The 17,610-nt window shown below is 41.4% G+C and overlaps 1 protein-coding gene across 2 annotated transcripts in view; it reads right to left on the bottom strand.

The window, feature by feature from the left end:
- The window catches only part of MYOCD (myocardin), a gene marked incomplete at both ends in the record, with an annotated part of 92,803 nt that extends 75,521 nt beyond the window's left edge, over window positions 1-17,282 (bottom strand). Inside the window, one exon of one of the 2 annotated variants that reach the window (XM_080678740.1) lies at window positions 17,228-17,282. In XM_080678740.1, coding sequence (XP_080534866.1) covers window positions 17,228-17,282 — 55 coding nt within the window. Of the gene's footprint in view, window positions 1-16,591; window positions 16,638-17,227 lie in introns of those variants that run through there. The other variant, XM_080678741.1, reaches the window with a different exon arrangement.
- Between the last annotated feature and the right edge of the window lie 328 nt (window positions 17,283-17,610).

Genomic DNA, 17,610 nt, shown 5'->3' with positions numbered 1-17,610 from the left:
CTAGGTGTACATCAATAGGTGAATATAAAGAAGAAGTGCTGCACATATACAATGGAATATGACTCAGCCATAAAGAGTAGTGAAATCTTGCCATCTGCAACAACATGGATGGACCCAGCGCTATTGTGCTGAGTGAGTGGGTCAGACAGAGACAGACAAATGCCATATGATTTCACTTATATGTGGAATCTAAAAAGCAAAATAAATGAACAGGCAGAACAGATGCAGTCTCACAGATACAGAAACATTTTGATGGTTGCCAGATGGGAGGAGGCTTGGGGGATGGGTGAAAGGATTAAGAAGTACAAATTGGTAGTTATAGAATATTCATGGAGATATAAAGAAAAGCATAGGGAATATAGTCAATAATATTATAATAACTATATATGGTATTAGATGGGTAATATATGTATCAGAGTGATCATTCACAAGTTACATAAATGTCTAATCACTGGGTTGTGAACCTTATACTAATGTAACATTGTAGGTCAACTGTAATTGAAAATTTAAAAATTATTTAAAAATAAGGAGAAACCAAGATGGTGGCATAGGTAAACACCTAAACTGCTGCCTCGCACAACAATTTCAAAACTACAACTAAAAGACAAAATGGACATCATCTAACACCACAGGAAGGCTGGCTAAGTGGAAATTCAACAACTAGAAGGGAAGAGAAAAGCACACTGAGACTCAGAGGAGCTGCAGGAGGCAGAGGTACTGAGAAGCGTGCACAGAGAAGACTGGCAACTGAGTGTGTGGCTGGCTTTCTCAAGTGGCAGGGAGACAAAAGCTCCCAAACTGCGCTGAACTCCAGTTCTGGGTGAGACTCTGGGGACCCAGACTCATACGGGGTGAAACTGGACTGTCAGGAAAGAGAAAAGCACACTGAGACTCAGAGGAACTGCAGAAGGCAGAGGTACCAGTGTGCGCATGGAGAGGGCGGCAACTGAGTGCGCGGCTGGCTTTCTCAAGCGGGAGGGAGACAAAAGCTCCCGACTGCACTGAACTCCAGTTCTGGGCAAGACTCTGGGGACCCAGACTCATTCGGGGAGAAACTGGACTGTCTGGCAGTGGGCGGAACTCGAGGGTGGCTTTCTCTCAGAGGTGCTTGCAGCAATTACCACAGGACACTGAGACACAAGGGCCTATTAGGGCAGGGCTGACGGGAAACCAATGCTGTCTGCTCCGCCCTCAGACTCCTGCCCATCCAAGCTGAGCACAGAGGCTTTTGCAAGTCTTGTCTCATAAGGGTGTCTCCAGCACAGAAGTTCTCCCAGCATAGACACAGCGATCCTCACAGCCAATTGACCTGGAGGTCAATTCCTCCCAGTGATACCAACAACAATCAAGGCTTAACTACAACAAGACTGTGCACACAGCCCACAAAGGGGTGCACCAAGAGTGTCCACCTCAGGAAACTGGGGAGGCTGAGCCACTGGGCCCTATAGGACACCTAGCACACAAAGCCACTCTTATCAACTCAGGGAAGCAGCCAAAATGCAGAGACAAAGAAACAGATCATAAATGAAAGAAATGGAGGAAAGCAAATGACTGGATATAGAGTTCAAATCCACTGTTATAAGGTTTTTCAAGAATTTTCTAGAAAAGGCCAATAAATTTAGCGAGACCCTCGAGGATATGAAAAAGAACCAACTAGAAATTAAACATACATAACTAAAATAAAAAATATTATACAGAGATCTAACAGCAGACTAGAGGATCTCAAGAATCAAGTCAAAGATTTGAAATACAAAGAAGCAAAAAACACTCAACCGGAAAAGCAAAAAGAAAAAAGAATCCAAAAATATGAAGGTAGTGTAAGGAGCCTCTGGGACAACTTCAAGCGTACCAAACATCTGAATTATGGGGTGCCAGAAGAAGAGAGAGAGCAAGATACTGAAAACCTATTTGAAGAAATAATGACTGAAAACTTCCCCCACCTGGTGAAAGAAATAGACTTACAAGTCCAGGAAGCACACAGAACCCCAAACAAAAGGAATCCAAAGAGGACCACACCAAGACACATCATAATTAAAATGCCAAGAGCAAAAGACAAAGAGAGAATATCAAAAGCAGCAAGAGAAAAACAGTTAGTTACCTACAAGGGAGCACCCATATGACTGTCAGCTGATTTCTCAACAGAAACTATGCAGGCCAGATGGGAGTGGCAAGAAATATTCAAAGTGATGAATAGCAAGAACCTACAACCAAGATTACTCTACCCAGCAAAGCTATCTTTCAGAATTGAAGGGCAGATAAAGAGCTTCACAGATAAGAAAAAGCTAAAGGAGTTCATCACCGCCAAACTAGTATTATATGAAATGCTGAAAGGTATTCTTTAAGAAGAGGAAGAAGAAGAAAAAGGTAAAGATAAAAATTATGAACAACAAATACATATCTATCAACAAGTGAATCTAAAAATCAAGTGAATAAAAAAATCTGATGAACAGAATAAACTGGTAAATATAATAGAATCAGGGGCATAGAGGGGAGTGGACTGACAATACTTGGGGGGAAAGGGGTGTGGGGGTGCGGGAAGAGACTGGACAAAAATCATACACCTATGGATGAGGATAGTGGGGGGGGGGCAGGTAAGGGCAGAGGGTGGCATGGGAACCGGGTGGAGGGGAGCTATGGGGGGAAAAAGAGGAACAATTGTAATAATCTGAACAATAAAGATTTGTTAAATTAAAAAAATAAAATAAAATAAATTATTTAAAAATAAATAAAGGACAAAAGGTGAGACAATTCAGGAGACTGCTCCACTAGCTGTCTGATCCCCAAACTCTGTTTCCTCTGGAGAGAGCTTTCCCCCTTGGCTTTACTTTTGGACAGAACAGTGTTTTCAGTTATAAGGCTATGGGATTCGGGCCTCTCAGTAGAGCTTACAAGAACAGCCATGAGACTGTGCTGATCATTATAGCCACCGGCAACCTTGCAAGGGTCCCTGCCAAGGCCTGGGGCTCACGTAGAAACCCATAAAGACCTGAGCTGGACCACAGCCCCTCTCTCCAGGATGAAGATAGCAAAATTTCCTTTCTCAAAAGTTTTTTTGAAAGGGAGAAAATAAGTGATAATATGTATATAAATCACTTAGTGAATACAGTGTAAATTCTATAATGATAATCATTATACTCATCACTCAAACACAGCCTGGGATAAAAAAGAAATGAGCAGCAAATCTTAAGGGATAATTACGAGAGGATAGTTGTTGTTAATTTAAAAGCAATATTATATTTTTATGATAACATTTAAATTATTTTAAAACTAGAGGCCTGGTGCAAGAAATTCGTGCACAGGGGTGGGCTGGGGGTGGGGTGGGGGGGTGGTCCCTCAGCCCAGACTGCAATGCCAGCATCCCAAGCCCCAGCCTCTGTCCAGAGGCCCCTCCCTCTGGGCGGCCGGGGAGCAGAACCCTGGGCTCGTGTCGCTGGGGCAATGCCGCCAGCATCCTGCCCTGCCACTATGGGGGCCGCCATCTTTGTGATGGAGTGATGGTTAATTTGCATATTACCCTTTTATTAGATAGGATATTATAATTAGCATTCTATAGCATATTGACATAAATACTAATATAATAATTAATATATCATTATATTCATCTGTGACTAAAATTGCTTCCATTTATGGAGTACATAAGAACATCCCTGTACTATGTCAAGCATTTTTATATGTTTTTTCCCTTTTTCACGGGGAGGTACTGTAGTTCCTACATTTACAAATGGAGAAGTGGAGTTGGAGAGCTTGAAGGATATGTTCAAGTTCATACAATCAGGAAGGGTGAAGTCAAGATTTGAACCCAGGTCAGCCGGACTGTAGCCTATAACACAATATATACATGTAGTTTCCAACATAAATTAATATTAGGGGCTATGGTTTCAGCCTCAGCTGAGGAGCAAGTTTTCTCGGCTGTGGTTTGAATATGCGCATGCTCTCAGATTGGTCAGAACAGCCACTTAAACCTCCCAGGTGGCCAGCCAACTCCAGGGCTAGTTGTTCCTCAGATAAGGGGTCTTTTATCCCCTGTTACTTCATGATAAAAAATAAATAAGCAAATGAGGCTCACTGTTAACTTGTTTATTATCAAAGTTATTCCTGTTTATTATACAAGGTAATAGGAGACACTGAATAAATAATCAAAATAAAGAATAAAGTAATATGAGCCCCAGCCGGTTTGGCTCAGTGGATAGAGCGTTGGCCTGCAGATTGAAGGGCCCCAGTTTCCATTCCAGTCAAGGCCACATGCCCAGGCTGTGGACTTGATCCCCAGTAGGGGGCGTGCAGGAGGCAGCCTATCAATGATTCTCTCTCATTAATAATGTTTCTATCTCTCTCTCCCTTCCTGTCTGAAACCAATAAAAATATATTTTAAAAAAGAATAAAGTATTATGAGAAAGAATATAAGAAAAATTAAAAATTACTCATAATCTCACTACCGAGAGATAATCACTTTGAGAATGCATCTTTCCAGGCTTTTTTCTATGTTTTAACACTTTCTTTATGTTTGTGGTGTGTTTTGATGCCTAACTTATTGAGTTTAAAATATTTTACCTTTAAAAGTAAAAAAAGATCTTCATGGGAATATCTAAAATTTCAAAATAAATAAATAAATAAACAAAGTATACTGTTGAGAAAAATAATTGCAGAATGAAATATAGGAACAGTATCTTGAAAAGAGTATGTTATTTTTTTTTTACTGCCTTGTGATCAAGATATGAACCTGATATTTAAAATTTTTTGACATTTCTCTGTGTGTGTGTGTGTTGGGAGAGGGTGGTAAATTTAAAATTGTCTTCCAATATTCTACATCATGTGAAAGGGTTTAAAATATTGATTAAATTAACTTTAGTATTCATATCACCTAAATCCTCATTTAAATTTTTAAAAATATTTTTAAATTGATTTGAGAGAGAGAGGGATGGAGAAGGAGAGAGAAAAAAATCAAGGAGAGAAAAACATTGATCTGTGGTCTTCTGCAGGCGCCCTAATGGGGATCAAGCCCGAAACCTGGGCATATTCCCTGATTGGGAATTGAACCACTGACCTCTGGGTGCATGGGACTATACTCAATCAACTGTGCCACACTGGCCAAGTCCTCATTTGAATTTTTGTCTACTTGATGAGACTAACAGAAGTATGTTTTTCACTAATATTCTTATTTTAAAAGATTCAAATATCTCTGGTTAGTGTGACTCAGTTGGTTGGAGCAATGGAAAGGTCATGGGTTCAATTCCTGGTCTAGGCTTTTGCTGGAGGCAATTGATCAATGTTTCACTCTCACATCAATGTTTCTCTCTCTCTCTCTCTCTCTCTCCTTCTATCCCTCTCTCTCCGTCCTTATCTCCCTCCCTCTCTTGCCCTTTCTCTCTAAAATCAATAAAAGCATGTCCTGGAGTGAGGATTTTTTTTAAAAAAGATTCAAATACTAAAGAAATATAGAGTCTTGTCCTCCTCCTACTCTGAACATGATTGGTAACATTTGACTTATATTCTTAAAGGTTTTTTCCTGTGGATTTATGTCTAATTTTTAAAACATAAATGCAAATGTTCGCTTGATTGTTTCATAATCTGCTTTTTAAAACATTAATTGTATGTCCTGGAGATCTTTCCATGTGAGTTCATATAATATTCTATCATTTCTGTTTTGCTTTGAACTTTATTGCATAGTATGAGTGTACTATAATCTAAGTAGTCACGCCTTACTAATGAATATTTATGCTGTTTCCACCTTTTAGTTTTTGCATTATAAACTATAATGCAATGAAAATCCTTGGATATACAAGTGCTTATTTAGATTAGATGCTTTGAATTTCTTGGCTGCTGGTGAGGTTCATTTAAAATTCCATAGAGACTATCAAACTGTGTCCTCTAAGCCTTTGCCCATTTGTTGGCCAACAGGATATTTATAAACACTTGGCCAATACTTGATGTTATCAATATTTTAAAATTTGATAACCTGATTTTTTTTAAATGGTACCTTGCTCTTTTAATTTGCATTTTCTTGAATGTTAATGAGTTGAGTATATTTCATGGGCTTATCATTTTTCCCCCTTGAATTATATTTTTCTTAGGTTGTGTACTTTAATCTTATTTTTTATAGAATTCCTTTAAATAACTTTTGGCATTCTCATTTCAAGTATTTTCTTTCAATCTACTGTTTGTCTTTTAATTTTTTTGATTTTTTTTCCATATAACATTTAAAAATTTTTAAGTGATCAAATATACCAATTTTTATTTCTACTCTGACTTTGGTGACATCCTTGGGAAGGTTTGCCCCACTCCAAGGTTATACAATTATTCTCTGATTTCTTCTCACATTTTATAAATTTCCTTAGCCCTTTAATCCATATGGAATTTATTTTAAGATATATTATAAAATTGTTAAATTCAATTATTTCTAAATGGATAGTAAATTTTCTCAACAAACTTTCATCACATATTTTATTGCTTATTTGAATAGGTAATAATAATAATATTTATTATTAAAGGTTAATAATTAATTGGAGATTAGGTTAATACATACACACATAAATCTATAAATATGAATACACACACAATTCTGACCCACTTATAATATTTGTCTGCTTTACTCCTAATACTAATTACTAGATACTTATTTTATTTTTCAGCTTTATTGAGGTCTGATTAACAAAGTTGCAGTATATTTAAAGCGTAAGCATGATGATTAGGCAGACAGTGTGAAAGGATTCCCCATCATCAAGTTAACACACCCATCACCTCACATGTTCACTTTTTTGGGGGCAGGATGACAACGCAAGTTCCAGTATCTTAGCAAATTTTAATTATGCAAAAAGGTGTTATCAACTATAGTATCCATGTTAGACATTAGATCCTCAGACCTTATTCATCCTATAACTGAAAGCTTGTACCCTTTATCAACCTCTCTCTATTTCCCCCACCCTCCAGGCTTGCGTAACCACTGTTCTACTCTTTGTTAATAGAAATAGGGTGGAGCAAAAGTAAGTTTACACTTGTTTGAATGGAAATAATACAGTAACTAATAAATAATAATACAAGGATAACCTATGTTTCATGTACTTACAACTGTAAGCCTACTTTTGCCCACCCTGTATTTCTGGAATAGCTATGTTTAGTGTCTTAGTGCAAGTCTATTTTTACTGTTTTTAGTTTTCAAAAATATCTTGATTTTTTTCTCAAATAAACTGAGATTGAAATAGTCAAGTTTTATTAAAAGTCCTAGGATTTGGGGGGTGGGAGGGGAGGATAACTTGTAAAATTTATGGGCTAATTTGTACTATAAACAAGTGTCTTCATTAATAACTATTTAGGAAATCACACCCAATAATGGCAATTGAGCATATGTCAGGAGTTGTAGTCCAGAATGAGGTATATTACATCCAGTGAGCCAGGGGTGCATCGGGGAGGGATGAGGGTGGGGTGGGAGCAGGGAGCTTTAGGTTATAATAGAGATGGTTGTCATGGCACAGTGGAACAAATGGGATCGATCTGGCCTCTGCCATTTATTGGTTATGTGACTCAGACCAAGTTGTTTAACATCTTACGTCTTTGAGCATCAGTTTCTTCATCTATAAAATAGGTATAATCATCTCTCTCTCATAGCACCTTTGAAAGGATTAAATGAGATAATAAAAGTGCCACAAATAATAGATTCTCAATAACTCCTGGTCCTCTTCACTTCTCCTCTGATGAGTCATCAGTCTTATTTGGTAACAAGTGGTCCCCAAATAGATTGCACAGAAGTTCTCAAAGTTATCAGGTAACTGTGGCTCCTTTTCCTTTTCATTCTCAACTGAAAACATGTTAAAAGCTCATGAACATTGGTTACCACTGGATAAGCAACTGAGATGACTCTGAGCTGGTTCTATTGTGGGGACAAGTGTTCACTGACTATGGAAACAGAATTATGGTTAAGCTTTGTCCATTGTAAATACCCCAGAAACACTAGTTATCATAATGCATCATAAAGACTCACATTCACTGTCCCCATACTTGGATGTTTACTCCAAACAATGAGCATCCAATAAAAACAATCCAGGGGAAGAAAAAGGTCATGTGCATAAACATTTTCAAGTTAGTGTTAAATATAACATAAAAATTATAATGGGCTAAATTTTTCAATACAAGTGGGCTGTACACAGGCTTAGTAATTTATTATACACACACTTGGTGAACTTTAATACAGTTTTTGAAACAAGAATTATGCTGCTATGTAGCAGCTTGAAAAACTACTTATGATTTTATACTGACTGATAAAAAGGCTGATTGTAAATTTATGCATATACTCGGAGATAACTTTGTAAAAATCTTTATGCATCTGGGGACAAATTTCTCTACAAAATAGCACAGATATTAAAAGCATTGAGGAGATTATTGTTCAAGTGATGTTGAGTAGCATTTTCTGGATTTGGCCTGTTTTGGAGCTTTATACTGCCCTCTCTGGAGCTTGAGTACCAAAAATTCCAGGAGGAACTTGACTTCAGGCTGAGAAACTAGCCAGACCAGTGGAGAGGAGAACAAAGTTGAATGACCTCCTGAAGGGAGAGTGTTTCTGGAAACAGGAAAGTCTTATGGGGTATTTTCCAGTCATTTTACCCTGGGGTTACTTGACTACATTGTCAGAGAAAAAAACCTGATGATATTTTTGTACCACTTAAGAGGTTGAGGGGAAGGAGATGCCGAAGAGGGGAGCTGACTTACATAGTAGTTCAATTTGGGGTGCTAGACAAGAGGTGCTAAGCAAGACATACTAAGTATTTGAGAGGTTGTCTATTCACTCACATTGCCACACATACCAAGTGATGGGTAAGTGCCATACATGAGGGAATGCAATAAATACATTTTACAGTTTTACAGCGGCTTCATTCACTGTTTCTACTGCTAGAATCTATTATTTTTCTAATGATCTAAGGAGCCTGACTGCAGCCAACATCAACTGGAGTGACTGAGATGACGAGAGAAGCACTCCAACGGTGTCTGTAAGGAATGGGAGAACTTACCTTCCCTCAACCAACAGGAGAAAAGAAGTTTGTTTTCTCAGTGGTTTGGAGGGCACCTTGCTGGGCCCTGAGACAATAAAAGTCAGGAATGACCCTTATTTATTCTCAATTTCAGAGAATAAACAATACATTTTATTTTAAGAGAATTTGGATATCCTGGAACTTTATCTAATAATAATGATCGAAGTCTGGTTAAGGAATGCTGGATTTACTAGCTATTCTGGATGATCTCAAAAGAGAAATTAGTGCAAATTACCGACTTAAAAAAACAAGCAATCATGACCAGCTTAATGAAGTTGAAAATGTAAGGCTGCAAAACTATTACTTGGCTAATGGTTTTTGTTGTTTTTAAAATTCTATTCATGTTCATCCAAACCTTTTAACTCCTCTGTGCTTCTCTCTTGCACAATTCACAAGCCACCCGGTCAAATAATCCCTTTCCCCAAGGGGAACGGGGACTCCTTTCTGTAAAAGAAACCCTCAATAATTCCACGAAGGTCTTTCCCTTAGGGGCTTAATCACAAGGAACAACAACAGCCTGTAATTATTGGAATCGAGAGTAGTGGCATGGACTATGCTGTCAGTATGGCAGCACAGACCTGGGGAGCCGAATTGACCTTCCCAAGGTCGTGGAGTCAGAGTGGGTGTGCTGAGGTCTCACGGTTGGTCGGTCTACGGGAGGTGAGGAATGAGACTGAGGAGGCAGGTTCCTGTCAAATACACTTGCGAACTCCACCTCCCTGAGCTGGACAGAGATGCAAGGTAAAGGGCTGGTCACTGTCTGCTGGGGGGCGGATCGAGAAGCTCTTGCCCAGAGGATGGGAAGAAGGGAGATGAATGCACACTTTAGGCTCCTGCAGCTCCCGCTCTGGTTTGGCTTTCTGAAGTATGTAAAACTCTAGCCGTGGGCTCGAGCACTTCTGCTTCTCTAATGCACTTCTGTAATTTCTCAGTGTAGCCCCATCAGGCCGGAATCCATTCCATTTACTTAAATCCAATTTGACAAAACCTTGCTGACTGTCTGCCATGCACTGCAGCAGATAAAAGACGAGCGCCACACTTTCTGGTCTTACTTTTTAAATGTACCTCACATACACAAAATTTGGTTAATCAGAATTCCTGGTCCACCTTGCACTGTCGCACTGTTGTCACTGGCACACAAATGAACATTGTGTAATCGACTTGCCTAAGACTAAGCATGCAGGGAACCACTGCCTGGCCAGGAGCGCCACCAAGAACCCTCTTCTCACCTCGGGCACAGCCATCTCTCATCCTGCCCCTCCCACTCTAGAGGTAACTACTCTTCTGAATTTTGCATTTACATTCACTCATCCTTTTTTTGTTATAGTTTTAATGCCTAAACATGTATCAAAATGTTATGTTGTTTATTTTTATTGTTTATGAATATTCTATGGGCACAGAATAAAATGTATTAATTCAACACATATTCAATGGTGCCTTCTCTCTGCCAATCACTGTTCTGGGTGCTGGGAAATAGAGCAGTAAAAACCAACGAACAAAGCAAAATCCAACCCTCAGGGACAAATAACAAACCAAGTAAAATGTCTAGTATGCCCAATAATGACAAGAGCTATGGGTAAAAACAAGACAGGGAAAGTTTGGGGGGAGGTTGGGGCTGGGGCAGAGTAATGAAGGTGGTGAGGGAAGGCCTCCTGGTATAACAGTTGGTAAATCCAACCCAGTCGGACCTGAGGCGACAGTAGTGCCCTCAAGCAGGTGGCCTGAGTCAGATCCTGAAGGCTCCTTTGGCTTTTAAAAAAGATTTTAAATCTCAGACTTAAAATGCACTGATCTTTTAAGGTCCAGCTAGCTGTGTTCCAGTGTGGACCTTGAAAGCTGTTTGCAGGAAGCATGCCCAGGGTCCTAGAGTCAGCTCTAAAATTCCAGGTGAGGACAAGGAATGTGTCTTTTCTGCTCCCCAGTTGTACCCCCAGCTCCAAGCACAGTCTCCAATACAAGGGAACCAGGAGAGAAATGTGTTGAATAAATGAATGAATGAATGAATGAATGAATATATCACTCTCATACAGCGTTTTCAGGTTGCCTGTGAGCTCCTTGGGGGCAGGGCGTAAGCTCCTATGATGGATATCTGTGGAGCAGGGTATTGGTCCTGACTCCAATAAATATGGTGGAGGAGTGAGGGGTGAGCCACTTAGAAATAAGCAGCCAGGAAGGAAAGCCATCGAGTTCTCACCTGGGTGAGAACCAGCAGCATTCATCTAGAGATTAACCTCTTTTAATAAATCGCTGTTGGGAACTGAGGGCTTCTCTGCTTGGAGCAGAATATCCCACAATGAGGTTGTCCAGCCGAACTTGCCCGAGGAGCTGCCATGGGAGTAAAATACACACGCTTGGAAATCACTGCCTTTTAGAAGTTCATAGTAGATATTAGAACTATTAAAGTTTTGAAGAAATTCTGAAGTTAAAAAATACAACTTAATATTTTGTATATTCTGCCTCTCTCTTTTAAAACCTTTCCTGCTAAACAACTGTTGACATGGTAGAATTAGTCTATGGATGGCCCTGGAGGGAACATTGGGACTGTGGCTACTTAATCACAGTGTGAGAAGAGCTATGCCGAACAAAGTCTGCAGGACAGAGCCATGTGGAGGTGTGGAAGTTGGGAATGCTATGTTGGAAGTTGCTGTCATAGGTAGAATAATGCCCTCTCTCCCTCCCCCCGCCTCACACACGTTGCAAAGTTACCCATGTCTTAATCCCCGGGACCCATAAATATGTCACCTTCTGTGGTCCTACCCCCACCCCCATTCATGCTGAAGCCCTAACCCCACTCTAGTTGGAGATGGGCCTCTGGGAGATGATTTGTTTATATGAGGTCTGAGGGTGGCCCTGGTGATGGGATTATTCTCCTTATGAGAAGAGAGTTTTCCCCTCTCTGGCTCTCTCTATGCCATGTGAGGACATAGCAAGAAGGAGGCCTAGGCAGAGGGCTTTCACCAGAAGTGAGACTGCTGGCACCCTGGTCTTGGACTTCCAGCCTCCCCAACTGCAAGGGAACACACCTCTGTTGTTTTGCCACTGGGCCATGGGATTTTGTTAGAGCAGCCGGTGCTGACGAAGACCCGTGGTATAGGAGATTAGTGCTGCAGGTGGGTTTCGGGGCACTAATCAGCTGACCTTAAAACAGGAGATGGCCCTGGATGAGCCCCGTGGAATCCTTCCATGTAGAAGCCAGAGCAGAAGAGTCAAGTCAGAGAGACATCTAGAAGATGAGGAAGGGGCCAGGAGCCAAAGGACACGGCAGCCTCCGCAGTTTAGAGAGACCAGGAAGCGGACTCTCCTTTAGCGTCCCAGAAGGAATGCAGCTCTGCCCACACCTGGACCAGCGAGGCCCTTTTCAGACTCGACCTCCATAACTGTGACATAACACGTCTGTGCTGTCCCACACCACCACGTTTGTAGTAAGTTACTACGGAACAAATAGGAAACTAACGCAGTTGCTGAGAAGGAAATTAGTGGTTGTCAGCAAAGGGCGAGTTCAGCTATGAACACGTTGTACAGAGGCCCATGGTGACAATTTTCCCTTAGTTTCCTCATATTCTGATTACATCCAGCAGAAATTCCTGAAAATTTTTGATGGAACAGGTTTTCCCAAACTTTAGAAATATTCTACTGCTCATTTCAATAGCAAAATGGGATTGGTGACTCGTTAAGATATTTGTGCTTCAGTGGGCTTCATCCCCAAAAGCTGTCAATGAAATTTTGAAAAGAAGACTGAATCTGTGAAACAATTGAAATGATTTTCTTGAATACCACCGGGTTATTTATGAAAATGGTAGGTGTAAATTATTCATTCATCCATTTAAGAAATCTATGTCAATTTCCCTGAGAATACAATAGCAGAAACCTCACAGTAATATGTTTCTAAAGCTTACACTCTTCAAAACTTTACACAAATCCTTAGGGCCATTCACTTGGAAAAATGCCAAACATTAGGGGAAGCAACTTCAGGGATAAACAGCCAAAATCCTCTATTTTGTAGATGACAAAAATGAGGCCTAAAGAGGTCAATTAAATGAGGTAAAGAAAAAAATGTATATCCCATATCTATACCTATATCTTTATACAGTTAGTTTTATAGCCTAGGACAAATAATTTAATCTAGAAGAATGCCTTTTCCATAATACAGCACTAGGTTAAAATATTTGTCCTAGGTCATAAGATGAATTAATGATGCAGGTAGGGCCAGAGCCTGGACGTCTCTTGAGATCATGGTGGAAATTTCTTCAATAGTGTCTATAACCTCTGGGCCAGCCTCTTAGTGCAGTGTCCTCAGTTTAACAGAAAATATTCCATCTCAGAGATGTTCAGGATCTAGCTTGAAGTAGAACTAAGCAGTCCTTACAGGTGATCTGGAGGATGGAGGACAGAGAAAACACAGAGAGGATGACCTTGCTTTCTGAGATGTCCCTTGCTTTCTCTGGAAGGACAAACAGCAACAGTGGGCTCTGCAGGCCGGGCAGGCTGGTGAAGCATGTGGAGCTAGTGTGCTCTACCGCGCAGCACCGAGCTGAGGCCACTCTGCTTCCCCAGCACCTGCTTTGCGTGCTCCTTGGCTTCTTTCAGCTGCGGCCCCAAGTCCCGGAGCCCTGCACCTGAGCAGCCTGTATGCTGGCTTCTCCTCCTCCTCCTCCCAGAAAGCCAAAGGGAAATTCTCACGTTCCTCCCTAATCCACATGCTGTACCCTCAAGCTCATGGCACCCGCTCCGAGTCTGTCTCTGCTTCCGTGCCGAAAATGCAGGTTTGCAATTTGGAGGGTCTTTTGGCACCGGAATCTCGAGAGCCTGATAGGATATTGGACGGGGCAGTAGAGCCTGTTGGTGAAACACGGCTCAGATTGTAGGTAGGGTTCCCAGAGACCATACAGAGTGCCTTGTTCAATTTGGATTTCAGATAAAAGCATGCCCTCAATATCACAGTGTGCTAAAATAGTCTTTGTTTAATTGAAATTGAAATTTAACTGGGCCCCTGTATTTTTATTTGCTAAATTTGACAACCCCAAATTTGTGGGGGATAGAGGCATGCTCATGGCAGGCCTTTGTGTCTACCTTTGTGTGAGCTGTTTGAATGGGAGGAGAAAAAGAGAAAGAAACGAATGCAAAACAATAGTTCTTTAGAAGCAAAATCTATTACTGGCCCTCTCCTTTTGATCTTTGTGCATGGTTTGTGTGTGTGTGTGTGTGTGTGTGTGTGTGTACACACATACATATAAGTCCTTGTGTTTTGTTGACACGAGGATCATGGCATTGAGGGAAATTGTTGACAGTCATACTGATTACAGTATCTTGATTGACAAAACAAGAGTAAGACTATAAACAGTAAAAATGTAGTTAGTTTAAAACTAACACTATTTATTGCAGGCCTGCTTACCATATATGCCCAATGCCACACAGCCCAATCACAATTTTGCCTGTTCCCAATCTTTATGTGTTTTCAGAGAACCATAAAATGTTACTAAGGCATCTGAGAAATCATCTAGTCCAACCTTGACATTTATAGACTAAATAACCAAGACTCAGAGAGAAAGTGATCAATATAGAATCCAGCAGCCGAACAACATCAATAATAGAACAATATTTTTTGAAGGTTTACTAAGTGCCAGGCATTTTCCTTAGTGGTTTACTTGTATAATCACATTTAATCATCACAACAACCCTATAATTGTTCTCATTACTCAAATGAGGCAAACTGAGGCAGAGGGAGTCCTGTAGTTTATCTAAGGTTCAAGGCTAGGTCGCTAGTAAGTAAAGGCGCCCGCTAAAATCCCAGCTAGTTTGGTTCTGGGCCCACACACTCAACCGTGAAACTGTGTGCCTCTCAGATAAGATGAGTTTATATCATTAAGAATGTTCATACATGGAGATTCACAGCTGCCTACTCCCGTGGCATGGTTTTGTGCTGAATAACAAGGTCACTCGAATATCGAATATCACTCCAGGAGCCGGCTGGATGCTGTTGCCATACGTGTCAGCTTCAGAGTCAAAGCAGTTATTTGCTCACTTAACACAAGCCCTAAAATACGGGAGTCTTCTACGATCAGAGAGCAAATTAGTTTCATTTATTTTTTGAGCTATTTTTAATGAAATACGTAACATCAGGGTCTACTATCAAAGCAAACATTAGCAGTCAGAATTTTATGAGTTTACATTTTGAGTAGCTCATGAACGAAAAGAAGAAAAAAAGAAAAGAGAGAGGGGGAGAAGGAGAGAAATCAAAACAGAGAAGAAGCCTTCCTAATCCGTTGTTAGCCACAAAGTAAACCAAGTTCTCTTAGGCAGAGGCAGGCCCTTTTGTAAGCGTGCTGCCAGCCAGGCTTCTGCGGGGGTGCAGCTATCGTCGTAATATGTCCAGAGAGAATAGTCACCATCCTCAACATGACATTTACTTAGTTTTATGTTCTGTCTGTTTTTCTCCTCTATCTTGCAGATTATCAACCCCTTGTATCTCAGATGTTCAATCTACTCCTTCCTCGTCCAGTCCAGACCCCAGCATCCCTGTTTATCACAGGTGGAGGATTAAGCATGCCCGTGTCTGCTTTGATAACATGTTTCCCAAAGCTACCCTTCCTGGGACACAAAAGCCTGTGCAAGTTTTTAAGAAAAAAAAAAACGAGGCCACAATTGGAGTTCTCAGGTGCTCCAGAGGGTACCTGGGAGACACCAGGCCTCCACCGAGGCAGGCATTAGGAGCCGTGCAAACATCGTCTTCCCTCTGGTCTGCACTTTAGGAAGGAAGGGTTAGTTTGAAAAATCTGCTTTTGCAATCCTCTCCAGAACCTCACCAAACCCTTGGAGGGACAGACCCCTCACCTGCCCCCCACAGGAACTGGCAAGGGTGCATTTGAAATGAATGTAGCTTTTTGCAAAAACAAATCTGCATCCTCTTTTCTTCAGAAAGGTGGCAGTGTTGCCTTGCAGTTTTGACCAAATTACAAAGCAGTGCCAATGTCTCTAGCAGATTAACACATCAACCACCTCACCTCACCATGGGAAGGAAGGAAAGGAAGGATGTAACCACTGCTGAACCCAATGGCTGGCAGATGAGTTTATATCGTGAAGCCTGGCACTGAGCATTTTGGTTGGCCAAGCTCCTGAGTTTTCATCTCGTTTCAACAGCACAGGGAGTAAGAAAATCTCTAGTGGACCCCACAAACGTCTAAAAGCCAGGAATCTCCAAGGAAGCCACAGATACCCTGCTTTTCCAGCATCCACGCTTCTTGTTGCTGACACATCCATCCCAAGTGATACACCGAGTGGTCCTATTTAGAGGGCTAAGGAAAACTTAGTGAACCAGGCCAGTATCCTTCCAACACCTGCTCTATGGAATGTTCACATCGGCATTCTTATACAATAATTCATCTTCTAAGTAAAAGTCCTGCCATTTGTTGAGTGGCTTGTTACTGCTTTTATAAAATAAATATTCTACACGAGTTATGGAGAAAGAATTTAAGAAAGCAAGTGTCTGTGCCTGATTCCACACTCATACCTTCCCTGGGCGCCTGTACCAACCCTTGTGAGCAGCGTGTAGTGTTCCCACCTTCCCCACTCACCTTGACTCAGCGTCCTGTGAGAAGTTTCTCTTTGCGCCACTAACACAGATATTTGGGGAAAAAACTCTCCATTTATAAATATCGGATGGTTTGGGAAAAAATATTTGTGGCACTGGACTTTTTTTTTTCCCTCTACAGTGATGTCATTTTAAATACTTGTTGTGCTCCAAATTGGCTATTTTTACTTCCCCCAAGTGACTTTTTTGGGAAATACATTTGTTTGGATTAGCTACGTTTTAAGTGACCCCTGTAATCTAATACACAGCATCAGGTTCATCTTCTCAGCAATTATAACTAATGTTATGCAGCCCTCATTTGTTCATTTTCAAACTTGTTCCTTTTGGATATACTTCAAAATTTTCAATTCACAGATACAGAGAAAAAAATAAATAAAAGGAAAAGACTGGCCTTTTCACAAACAAAAACCACACTCAGCAACTCCAAGTACTTAAAACGGAAGACATTAAAGGCCCCCAAGGTCGAATAACATTTTCACTTCCCAATGTGCTTTTTGGGGACAAGGTTGAAGCAGCCACGCGCGTGCGGGCTCTTGAGACATTTATTGGAAAGCCTTGTAGGGCTGAGAAGTACAGGAGAGGAAAGTTTAGGGAGGAATGCTGGATTCCTCAGCCCTACCTGATCTGAACTTGCTCCTAATCAGCAAAGAGTGCTCAGCCCCCAGGAGGGTCATGTTGAGTCTCAGCGAGCCGCTGGTCCCTGGGCCAGACGCCCCCTGTTTTCCACCAGGAACCGGCTCCCGGGAGCCCAGCTGCGCGCAGCTAACAACCCAGAATTCATCCAGCTCTCCGGGAGCTCCCCTGGGTAGGAGGACAGTGGCCGCCAGTGACCGAAACCAGTGTCCCCAGAACACTGGTGGCTCCCGCTCGCTGTGCGGGCTGTTAACTCCTAGACGGCGGGACCCTCCTCCTCAGGCGTCTGGCCGGGAGCAGCGGCATCCCAGGCGTTCTTGGCTGATGTCATAGGCCGCCGGCGATCGAGGAGTACCACACCACGCCTTT

This window comes from Plecotus auritus (genome assembly GCF_963455305.1).
Source record: "Plecotus auritus genome assembly, chromosome: 7".
Taxonomy (NCBI): domain Eukaryota; kingdom Metazoa; phylum Chordata; class Mammalia; order Chiroptera; family Vespertilionidae; genus Plecotus; species Plecotus auritus.
The sequence above is the reverse complement of the archived record's forward strand: the minus strand, read 5'-3'. Positions and strand labels throughout refer to the sequence as shown.